This window comes from Cibotium barometz, chromosome 34, assembly GCF_041138505.1.
Source record: "Cibotium barometz isolate CiBa-2024 chromosome 34, ASM4113850v1, whole genome shotgun sequence".
NCBI classification, from domain to species: Eukaryota; Viridiplantae; Streptophyta; class Polypodiopsida; order Cyatheales; family Cibotiaceae; genus Cibotium; species Cibotium barometz.
In genome coordinates this window covers 46498796-46511338 of record NC_141079.1, presented here as the reverse complement: position 1 = coordinate 46511338, position 12543 = coordinate 46498796, and the positions used below count along the sequence as shown (strand labels likewise).

Sequence of the window (12543 nt, the reverse complement as noted above, 5' to 3'; positions counted from 1 at the left end):
TCTTCCAATTCTATTCTCTTAGCTCATTCATCGTTTAATAAGCTTGAGTAGATAGGAGTTGCTTTGAAATAAAAGGTGGTTGTGGGTTTGTAATCATGAGGAATTAAGAAAGAATTTTTTTTGTAAAAAAATCGATAATAATTATGATAATTAAGAAAACAATATGTGTGGAATAATACTTTACAACCTTGCTTCAAATTTGATGAAGTCATATGTTGTACCAATTTTTGTGGAGTAAGAATTAACAACTTCAAGTGTCAAAAAGCCCTAAGTGGTTTTTGTGAGCTTGAGAAAAAAAATGTCAAAAAGTCCAAAATGTGAATAAAGTTGACACTCAATTGCTCTCAAAACCCTTGATTAAATCTCCAAATAGTAATACTTGACAAGTCCTTTGAATTTCCCCTTTTTCTTGTGTCCCAAGAAGAAGCTGTCACATAAATTTGTGCTTGAATTCTTGCAAGATTTAAGCTTACCCTTTGTAAGCTTGAGTATTAAAGCTTATGGATTTTATAAGCTTAACCTAAAGCTAAGACTTTTCTTAAAGCCTTATAAAGCTTTAAAAGCTTTTAAGTGGTAAAGCTTTAAAGCTTTTAATAAACAAAATCCTAGGGGATGGTGGCCGAAAATGCAAGAAAACCAAGGTAAAGGAGTACCATGGCTTCAAATCTTGGAGAGATAGAGAGAAAAGAAAAATGATTTTGAGCTTGAGAATAGTTTTGGAAGGTGGTTTTAATGAGATGGTGAAGAAAAGTTTTACCCAATGGTCCAAAACCCCTTTGTCTTTGTCTAAACGTCCCCCAAAACCATGTAATTAACCTTTCCAATTCACATATACCTTTCCAATTTAACCTTTCCAATTCACATATACCTTCGCCAGTACTACCTGGCAACCTTTTGTCTCTTCTCGTGCAATGATTTCTTAATTTGTTGAAGGCTTAAAAGTTTCCAAAAATAATTTCAATGGCCTCCTTTACTCTAAAAGCTTGCATAAAAATTTTGTTTTGAATTTTTCTCCAAAAATTCTTCTCCTTGAGTGGTTCCCAAAGCTCTGATACCAATGTCAGGACCTTTATAACACTTGGAGAAGAATTCTATTATTGACACAAGATTGGGTTCAATCTCCCTTGGATGAGTGTGGCTCGTCGTACGACTCATCCATATTTATAGGTATTAAAGCTAGCTTTTCAAAAAGACAACTCCAAAGATAAAGCTTAAGAGTTTTTAAGTTTTTAAGGATATAAACTCTTCCAAAAATATAGCAAGCTAAAAATATCAAGTCTTGGGCCTACCAAAAGTATAAATACTAATTGGTATGAGGGTGCAGTGGTCAATTGTTTTGATTAACCACTAATTAACGATGGCTGTTTGATCAATGATTACACCTGGGTTTCTCTACTCTGTTGTTGAAATTGCAACAGTATACACTCAAGGTTGCCAATCGTAGGCCGTGTTTCTGCTGAGCTGATTCACCACGAACAATATGTAACCATAATAGGTAGTCACATATCTTCAAAGATATCACATTATGGTCCAATAAATGTTTCATCCGCGACCAACAAATAGTCCTCGACTTAATCATTGCCTATGTTAAAATAATATTAGTCAACACACATAATCGATTAAACATATTAATCCTAACTATATCATACTAGCGCATACAACTAAGTAAACACATTAATCCTGAAAATTTATATAAATAAAATGCACATCCCACACATAAAATATCCCTGATAAACATACGTCACACATATGGAATTCAATAATGGTATTACCCAAAAATTTATATAAATAAAATGTACACATATAAACATACATCACACATATGGAATTTAATAATGGTCTCACCCACATTGCCATGTGTAAGCAATGATTGCATAGGCATCCCCACTTGACCATAGAGGTAATGACTTACAGTCTCATAAGAACTATTGACAAGAAAATCTACATATGAAGAGGTAAAAGTGAATCAATATAAGCCGAGATGGAAGAGACTATGGTTAGCTCGGAGAGTACGTGTTTATGGTTTCTAAAGGAAAAGGCGAATGGGATCCTTACAAAGGACACTTACTGCAATCAAATGCAAGTTCGATATGAAATGCGAATGAAGTAATGTTGAGAACTCTAATGAGACCACTGTCCATGCACATGACATATAGTTCCGCAGGCCCTGAGCTTGCCTTTGACTTTATTGAGTACCTGTCTCTTTCTAACCTCTTAATATAAGCAGCCAGTTTTTGAAAAAACGAAATGCTAATGAAGTAATAGTGAGAAAAGTAATTAATTCTTTCACATGGACTTCAAGTAGTAAAGTTGTGAACCGCAGGGGAGGTGATAGTTACTGAATGTACTACTACGGCGTATTCCACGCGGGCTGTTGAAGCTGATGTGGACAGCGTACCGACACATGTACAGAATGGGTGGCGCTTTGCAGAGCTGATGTGGCTAACGTAGCGGGCGACCGGCAGCGAGGGGCGGGTAGTAGCCGGGACGTGAGGCAAATCGACGTGCTGGCGCAGGCCGGGAGACGGGCTGTCGGCAGTCGACAGACACTTCGCCACAGCGAAGCTGCAGGATGGTCAAACGCACGTCCGCTCCATATCTTCTTTCTATCACTAAGCATTTCCACGTCTCTCTCTCCACTATATCAGCTCGACTCCTCTACACCAAAACCTTCTCTCTCTATACACACACACACACACACACACACACCCTTCTCTCTCTCTTTCTCTCTCTGTCTCTCCACTGTATCAGCTCGACTCTTCCACACCAAAATCTTCTTACACACACACACCCTACTATATCAGCTCGACTCTTCTTACACACACACACACCCTCACCCCCTCTCTCTCTCCACTATATCAGCTCGACTCTTCTTACACACACACACTTACACACCCTCACCCCCTTTCTCTCTCCACTATATCAGCTCGACTCTTCTTACACACACACATACCCTCACCCCGTCTCTCTCTCCACTATATCAGCTCGACTCTTCTTAAACACACACACCCTCACCCCCTCTCTCTCTCCACTATATCAGCTCGACTCTTCTACACCAAAATCTTCTTACACACACACAGATCCTCACCCCATTCTCTCTCTCTCTCTCTCTCTCTCTCTCTCTCTCTCCCCCCCCCCTCCCTGCATGGATTTTGCACAGTATTACCCCCTGCTCTTTCTCTCCCTTGCCTCTTTGCTGATCACCCCTTCCCTGTCAATAACCCCCCCTCCTGGAAACAGGTAGCTTCATAATCTGCCCGTCAATCCGCATAAATTGTATGTTGCTAAAACGTATTCTCTCATACTAAGTACAAATCTTGATGATGCTTTGTAGCCTCGCTATCAAAACCAAGACACTCCATGCCATCCAATTCTACCGCTGCATCGATGGGGATTGGGTGATGGGGTCTGCCTATGCAACTCTGGTGGATTATGAGACTGGCAATGTTGTAGGCAACTACTCGCGTGTCACGAATCCTAGAGCCCCAAAGTATGCAGGAACATGGACACTCTTCAACAGCGATGGAGACCATGCTGAATCAGGCTACTCTTACAGCACAGTCTCTGGTAACAATGCTTCTTCAATCTTTCTCGAGATAAGAAACGAATGTGTGTGTCTGTGTATGTGAGAGAGAGAGAGAGAGAGAGACAACGGTAGATCTACAATAAAGCTATTTTTAGCCTAGTTAATATTTATGTAAGATAATCACAAGAGCCTTTCCCCTCCCTACCCCCTTACTCACATTTGTTTGCAAGACATTGTGAGGAATGGTTCACATTTCTTGCAAGACATTGTGAGGAATGGAGAAATTGTTTTGTTGTTTGGGGGTCAATCATCAAGCTATCTAAGGGTGGATGTAATTTTTGTTTTTTTGTTTTTTTTTGGATTTGGTGTAGATATATTTTGATTTGTATTTATTGTCTATGTAAGTATTAGTCAAAAAACCAACCATCAAAGCAATGAGGGTGGAGGATTTTTATTTTTTTTGCAAATTTGTATTGGAAAATTTTAGGTGTTGGCGTAGATTATACGTTTTGATTAGCATTTATTGTTTGTGTAAGTGTAGTTATTGTTCATAATAAAAACACTACATATTGTTCATAATAAAAACACTACATATTGACATAGGCAAGAGATCATACTTCTGTAGTTGCAAATTTTGGTACACCTACTTGAAGGTGGCTTGGTCTTCCCATATGAAGGCATTACAACTTGTGCAAACACAATATCAATATGAGTAGTTGCGCGAGGGGGAGTGGGGGAGCTTCGTGGATTTGCACTTGGGACCTCCTCTCTCCAAGTCACAAATCCTCGTTGCTAGGCAACATGCTTATTGGGCAAATATAGAAACCTTACATGCAAGATTTCAAGTTTTTGGCATTAAAAAAACAATAAAACATGTAGGATTATGCCTTCAAAATCCTTTTAACGTGCAATTTTGAACATTGAAGAAAAAACTAAACATTTACGAGGGGGAAAAAGATAGCCCTAGTATTTATTTCAGAGCATAATAAAACTTTTTCTTTTGCCAAGTAATGAGGCCAAGCCATAAAGTTTTTAGATATAGTAATGTGGACACTAGGTGCTTTCCCATTTGCCCCCCCTCTCGTGAATATCAAATAATTATAAGTACTAAACCCTATTATATCCTCTCATCAATATGAGACAAAACCTTCTCTTTTTATTTTTCAAGGTGATTTGTCAAAAAATTTCTGTTCATGTGAGCCAAGTCTTAACTGCCCTTTCCTACATGTTCCCAATTACCTTCGGTGGAGAATGTGCAATAGACAGTGAGACTAAGGAGCCTAGCCCCATAGAAGCATTAGGCACAAGAACTAAGCTCATGCTTCAGTCTTTCCAAAAGCTTCGCTTTGCCTTCGAAGGCAATTGGGAAGAGATAAAAACACCCCCATGCTTTTGTGTAAAAAGAAAAAGGTAAGCTTTAGATGAACTCTTCACTTACTTTTATAGTGTTATTGAATTCCATTATATGTTTGATGTTTGGATTGATTATTATGAAATAATGTAGTTGGTGAACATCAAAGTGGTAAGAATTTTGGATGTTTTGAGTGGGATTTACATGAAATAATCACAATTTAAGTGTCCTAAAATAAGGAAGTAGGAAAAACAGCCGGGTTGGATAAAGGCGATAACTTCCTTTCTCCTCCCAAACGTGAGTTTGATTCTAGCCCACCCCTCTCCCTCACTCCACGAAGGGGTGAAATTAAAAAGTGGCTTTTCCTCTTTTTTTCTCTCTTTTTTTTAAAAAAAGTGTCATGTGACCACCTCCTTCTTCTTCTTTTTGAAAAGTGTCTAAGAATTGACCTTTTTTTGGAGTGTGATCATGACCCCAAACTCAAGTTCTATTCTAGCTCACCCCTCTCTCTCTCTCTCTCTCTCTCTCTCTCTCTCTCTCTCTCTCTCTATGAAGGGGTGAAATTCAAAGTGTGTTTTAGTGGGGTGAAATTTAAAAGTGTGTGTTGCTCCTGTTTTTTCTTTAAAAAAGGAAATAAAAGAGTCATGGGACCACCCCTCCTTCTGCTTCCTCTTTTTGAAAAGTGTATAAGAAGTGACCATTTTTTTTGGGAGTGTGAACATGACTTATTGTGGAGTGTGAACATGACTTAATTGTTTCCATGGAGGATTTGATGGTTGTAGGGAAGGTCGTAGCTACTGCAAAGCCTGCTGATTACGAGCATGATCTCCCTGATTTCGTAGCTATGGCTAGCAAGCATGAACTGGAGGGTGTATGTTCTCTTGTTTCCTACATAGCAAGGGTGAATACAAAGGGCGGAGCAAAGCAGAGCGATGGCTATTGTGAAAGCGAGAACAAGCTGATCAAGGTGGCATTCCAGGCGGAGTTCCATTTTTGGAAACAAGACCTGTTGCCGCCCGCAGACATTCCCAACGAATTGTCTGTAGTGACGGGTCGTCCCCTTCAGGGCTTCTTTGCGAGTGGTGTTGTGAGCTACGTGTTTGATGGCAAGCAATGGTCCCAGAAAGGGGTCTCTGCACAGCTCTATGATGTGCCCGGGGGCACCCAGTTGGGCTCCTACTTCACCAAAGAGGTTTCAGACTACAAGGGTGGCAACTTCTGCTGGAAGATCGACAACCCCAACGGCTTTGAGCTCGTCGGCAAGCCTGCCTGTAACCCCGTTCCAGTTTCCTCCGATTGCTTGCCATGGTCTTTGAACGCGGTCACCACCAGCAGCGGCAACTCGTAAGTACTTTTCTAAGGCTTCTTTTTTTTTTTTTTTTTTTAATCTTCATAATAATTGCTATGATTTTTACACACCCCCTTCTCCTTGGCTCTCCTCTTCTTATCCACTCTTGAGTGGGAGGGGAGAGTTAGTTCTTAATCCACCCTTGATGGAATTGGAGGGGGAGGGGAGTGGGAGTGGGAGTGGGAGTGGCAGGGAAGGGAAGGGAGGCCAAGGGAGGGGAGGGGAGGGGTGAGCTAGATTCGAACTCGAGCCCCTCCTAGGGAGGGGAGGGGTGAGCTAGATTCGAACTATAGCCCCTCCTCTATTGTTGGGTTGCCCCCAAGTACTTGTCTAGTTGGAGGGGGAGGGCTAGATCTTAATCCACCCTTGGTGGAGTTGGAGTTGGAGTGGGAGGGGGAGGGGAGGGTGGGGTGGGGTGGGGTGGGGTGAACTAGATTAGAACTCGATCCCCTTCTCTAATACCCCCAAGTACTTGTCTAGTTGATGATGATAATTTGTACTTGATGAATGATAACTTGAAAATTAGGGGTGGGGTGAACTAGATTAGAACTCGATCCCCTTCTCTAATACCCCCAAGTACTTGTCTAGTTGATAATGATAATTTGCAAATCATCATTTATCCTACTAATCTAGCTTATACTAATAATTTTCAAGCTATCATTCATCAAGTACAAATTATCATCATCAACTACTACTGATCTAGTCGATGATAATAATTTATAAGGTTCATCTTATTTATTTCTTAAGTATAACAAGGCTAAGAATAACTTGTTCTAAAGTGAACATTGCACTTCGAACATATTATACACTCACAGCAGCTAAATTATCATCATCAACTACTATTGATCTATTCAATGATGATAATTTATAGGGTTCATCTTATTTATTTCTCAAGTATAAAGAGGCTAAGAATAACTTGTCCTCAAGTGAACATTGCATTTTGAACATATTATATGGTCGAGAGGCTAAGTTGACAATGGCCATAATAGAGAAAAACCTAGGTATAGAATTCGCACAAGTTATATTATACTTTATTTATGCCAATATTCTGAGCGTACTTTTCACTTTGAGCAAATATTTTAATGATTTTGCAGGTCCATGTTGGGCCCATATACTTATGTTCAAATGGTATCAACAAGTGGAGGCCTCGCTCCATCAAACTTGGCAAGAAAGCCAGTAAAGGGAAACACTTGGAATTCACCTTTCTCGGCCATTTGTTGGTTCTATTGTAAAAGTAGATATTGATGAATGATCATATCCATTTCATGAATCTCAAGACTAATAACATATGTAAGTGAAGTGAAGTTTTGAAAGAAGGATTTCAAAAGTTTGTGAACTTCACGAGTTGGTCAATGAATCCACTTGTAAAAGTAGATATTAATGAATGTTCAAGGATATAACTAATGAAGTAACAAATGTTAATTTTAACTTTCAAGAGCACACCAAAAACAAACATAAATTAGCACTTATCTTAGAAGAAAAATACTATTTTTGTGGCTTCTAAAGACTTTTACAAACAAATAACTATAATGCACTAATTTTTTTTCCTTTCTAAAGAAGCACTCTCAATACAAGATGTTACATCGCTAGATTTTTTCTATATATATTTTAGCCATTGGCATGATGTTTCATCATTTAAAGACACTTTTTTTCTTATTTCTCATCAAAGGCAAGGAAAAGGTATTGTAACAATTTATGCTACTTTTAATTATTTTTAAAACTATCAATTAGGTATATGATTTATTTCTAAACAATTTACCATGTGTAGATTGTTTGGAGTAGAGATCAAGGTAGCAATGCACACACAGACGTAGCAAGCAAGAAGAGCTAGAAAAAATCACAACACTCAAAGTAGATTAATAACTACCACATTATCGTGTGTAGAGACATGAGCCAGGTTAATCTCTCCTATAATGTGCCTCTCTTTGGCATAATGATAATGCACCTCAATGTGCTTTGTGCAAGTATGAAACATTGGGTTTCTCGCACAGTTAATACACTCTGGCTGTTTCAATGAAGATGGAGATGGGGGGCTATTGTCCAAGCTTTGCTAGAAGGCTCGGGGGAGAGGGGGGGAGCGAGGGAGGGGAGGGGGGTCACCTTTAAGAAATGTTATGTATCACGTGCATTCAAGGGTTATTTAAAAAACCTCTTACACTTACATACTTTTATGATTAAATGACCCCTTTTTCTTCATAAACTTATAATTTTTTTTCAAAATTGGTATAAAAAGCCCCTCTTGTAAATGTAATTCTGTAACTTTTTAGAATTAATATACCCATCCTTATAAACTCACGTGCTATACTTACATATTTTTAGGTGAACCCCTCGACCTAAAAGGCATCTGAGCCATACACACTCCATAGTTATAAAAGCTAGCCTATACTCAGCTTTACAACTCGAAGTGGCCACCATGGGCTACTTATTATTGAGCTATGGTATATATTTATCACAAAGATGAAACTAAAAGCCACTAGTTAGACACTAATCGGAATCACTAAAAGCGTGCAGCCTTCTTAGAATAACATCCAACAACCCAATCAGTACCACACAAAAAGTACGCAATTGAATATATCACCTTATCATAGAATAGCCTAAGGGACTGAGTGCCCTAGAATACTTAACAGCCTTACTTCTAAGAGTGTGCATAAACTTGCTCAACTCGGTGACCCCAAACTGAATTTACTACATAGTTAGATGAGGCACTTGATAGCCTATTGTTAAAGTGATGCATTAAATGGTTCACCTACATCCTAGAGACTAATAATAGCACCTGTCTCTATTGGTGTAGCAACATGTTTATATTACGACCAAAAGTCTCTATATGTATTTTGACTATAACATCACAGAACCATCATCACATTGTATAAACTGTATGCCTAAATAATAGTGCAATGAGCCCAAATCTGTCATCTCAAATGACACATATGATTCAACCTTAAAGACTGAAATATTCTCCTCATTAGGGCCTATGAGTAGCATTGTCATCAACATATAGAAATGACAACCTAAAAATAATGTTTACTTCTCTTTACATATAGGGTACTCTCGACTATTGCAAAAACCATTTGCAACCAAGTATGCATTCACCTTCTCACACCATGCCCTGGGAGCCTGTATAAGTCCATATAAAGCTTTTCTTAACATGTATACTTTAGACTCCATTCCCTTCTCAATAAAACCACGAGGCTCAGATACATAAACCTCCTCATGCAAATAACCATTTAAGAAGGTGGTCTTGATATCCAATTGATGTACATTCCAACCATGATATTCACTACCAATGTAATACACACCTAATTTTAGTCATACGAGGTGGTCTTGATATTTGATGTACATTCCAACCATGATATTCACTACCAATGTAATACACACCTAATTGTAGTCATGCGAGATGTAGATGCAAAGATCTCATCATAATATATTTTCTTCTCCTAAGCATAACCATTTGCAACAACAAGCCTTTCCTTGTAGCAGTTAAAGCCATCACCTTTACAATTCAGCTTATAAACCCACTTCATATCAATGGTTTTTTTACCATAAGGTAAATCTAAGTGTCATTTTTGAAGATTGAGTCGTACTCATCCTGCATGGCCTGCATTTTCTTGCACAAAGGAAAGAGGTTCCACCAATGCATGTGCCTGAGCATCCGTGCCATCCCACTTGGCTTGTTCTACTAGTGGGAAGTGCAAAGGCCATCCAAATTTTCCATTATGTGAGCATGCCTCAATGCTAATAACAACATTCTAAAGCCCTTTGACAAACGAACCATTATATAGAATTATAGACATGTAGTTGGGCCTGTCATGCTTATTCGCAATGTGAGACATCCCAAATACATCATTGCTTACCATTTCAGCCTGTAAATAACAAATCTCTGACACAAATTACAAATATCCCAACTACTTGTACATGTACTACTAATGCCCACTAAATGAAAATATTCGAACTACCTACACGTACTGCTAATACCCATTTAATGTAATCGAGATGGCTCCCCAATAGGTCACTGATAACCAACAAACCTTCAAATTATATGAAAAATCAAAGAGTGTAGAGTGTACAATGTAAAGGATTGCTTTGGCAGACAATGCAGCCTACCTGCTTACATTGGGCCCTACGTCCCTAGAGAAGGTGTTGAGATGTCAAGATCAACATGAGCTAACACTCACGAGGTGCCTGCATGGCCGTTCAACATTTATATCACTGGCGGGTTTGGTAGAGCTGGCACCGACATATCTTCGCCAGTGATTCTATAGCTGGACTACACTGACTAGTCCCCACCTACCCACTCCACTTAGTGTGTTCACATTATGGACCACTTGTATATACTCTATTATGTGTGTTAGCCGCTTTATCTTCTTTGTAGACCTCTTTTGTTATGTGCAGAATTCCAACAAATAGAGCCATGCCACATAACCGACGGGGAAATGGTAGCCCGCGCATGACATCAAGACATAATAGGCAACACCATCGCATAGTCGTGTGAGGAGAGGCAAAACTCTCTCTCATTTCTTGGGAATAGCCAGCAAGGAGAAAAGGTGGGGGGACGTAACAACAGAATCTCTCCCTCTAGTCAGTGGCGCAACAAATCAATTCGTTGCCGCGCAGCATAAGCCACCTCGACTCATGCCAACACAACTCGTGAGATATTTCGGGTAGCTAGTTCTAGTTTTATCCTGTTTTTTTAATTAAAAATTCCATTGAATATTATTCTTCCCATATTTAAAAAAAGCATTAAAATATATATATATATAAATATATGTATTTTAAAAAAAGAAGAAAAAATCCAAAATTTCTAATGTGGGTAGTCTAGGGAGTATGCTATTTTTCATTTTTGGCCTTGGGCTTGGCCGCATACGCCAAGCAATAGGCAGCTCCTGAGATCGATACTTTATCTGCTCCCTCGGTCTCACGTGAGACCGGGGATGTGTCCATTGATTTAGAGCCCATTGTGCCCCTGTCCATAAATGACCCCGTGGGTCCATCCACAGAGCGATGATGGACACCATGAACTTATTTGACGACCAGCCCCTAGAGGCTGGTGATGCTTCTTATGACTACTTGGAGGATGATCTCCTGGACAAGGATGAGTATTGAGGAGATGCTCTCCACACTGTTACCCATGGACCAAGATGAGTCGGATATAGATGTCTCGAGAGAGTCCATCTCACAACTGTTTTCTAGGACCAAAGAACTAGAAAGAGGCCAATCTAAGATTTTGACTAGGTTTGAGGAGCATCCACGGGCGTTTAGATGATATTCCAGCCACTCCATCAGGGAGTACAAATACTCAGCAAACAGCATAGAGGAGGGAAAGATTCCCTTTTGAAAAGATGCAAGGGAGAAGAGATCTTGAGCTCTTGCAAGCACACACACACACATAAACCGTAGAAGAGAAAACACAAGGTGAGAGGCTGAAAATCCTTCTTCTTTTGCACACAACAAAAGAGGTCTACAAATAAGATAAAGTGGCTAACACACATAATAGAGTATATACAAGTTCTATCATAATCCTCCAAAATATCCAGCTTGAATTTTAATTTCCAATCATTCCTTCATCGGTGTACCTATGGCATCATTGGCAACCAAAACGCTCACCACCTGTTCACGCAGGGGCCTTTTCAATAGTTCCTAGATCTCATAGTACTCAGAATTATATTCACTTAAGAAAATCCAAATGGACTCTCCGTTGAAGATCAGTAAGATCAACCAACAGACCCATATAAAAGATCCATGGACTCGTTCGTTGAGGAGGACCAGCAAGGCCAATCAACCAGATCCATGCCCGAGTTCAAAAAACAACTCTAACTCCTTGTTCCATTTTCTTTCTCGATACACGCGTGGGTATCTTCGCGGTGACCGTCCCAAAGCCCGAGCACCGTATGGTCAGCACCCTCTAGGCTCCTTCGCAGGTCACCTAGTGCTTCACGCATAGGCTGCTTCCTTGGTCCCTCATCCACCATACCGGAAGCTCACCATTTAAATCGAACTGTGGCTAATCAAGACCTCGACCGACACGTGCTACGCAAGACGTCCTCCGTTGACTCTCCGTCAGCTGTTGCAACTTTATCACTTAGGTCTCCACCATGACCTCATTCACAAGATGGTCAAAATGCTTCCCCAGCATTCTTGACATAAAACAGTCGTTTGAAAATATATCATAAATACAGTTTCTAAAAATGAACTCTCATCTTTCCACATTGTTCCACATCATTTTTCGTTATTCCACATTCTTCTACATCAATTCACATTGCTTATTCCATATCCAGTCATATGTATTCCCATCTTCTTCATCCAATCACATCATATTACATC

General features: G+C 39.6%; 1 protein-coding gene across 1 annotated transcript; it reads left to right on the top strand.

The window, feature by feature from the left end:
- Positions 1 to 3085: 3085 nt before the first annotated feature.
- LOC147619100 (uncharacterized) lies at positions 3086 to 7632 on the top strand. The gene is made up of 4 exons (XM_086774545.1): positions 3086 to 3240; positions 3335 to 3567; positions 5660 to 6221; positions 7320 to 7632. Exons 1-4 carry the CDS (start codon positions 3146 to 3148, stop codon positions 7468 to 7470), a joined length of 1041 nt encoding a protein of 346 aa, XP_086630671.1. The 5' UTR covers positions 3086 to 3145; the 3' UTR covers positions 7471 to 7632.
- The last annotated feature ends 4911 nt before the right edge of the window (positions 7633 to 12543 follow it).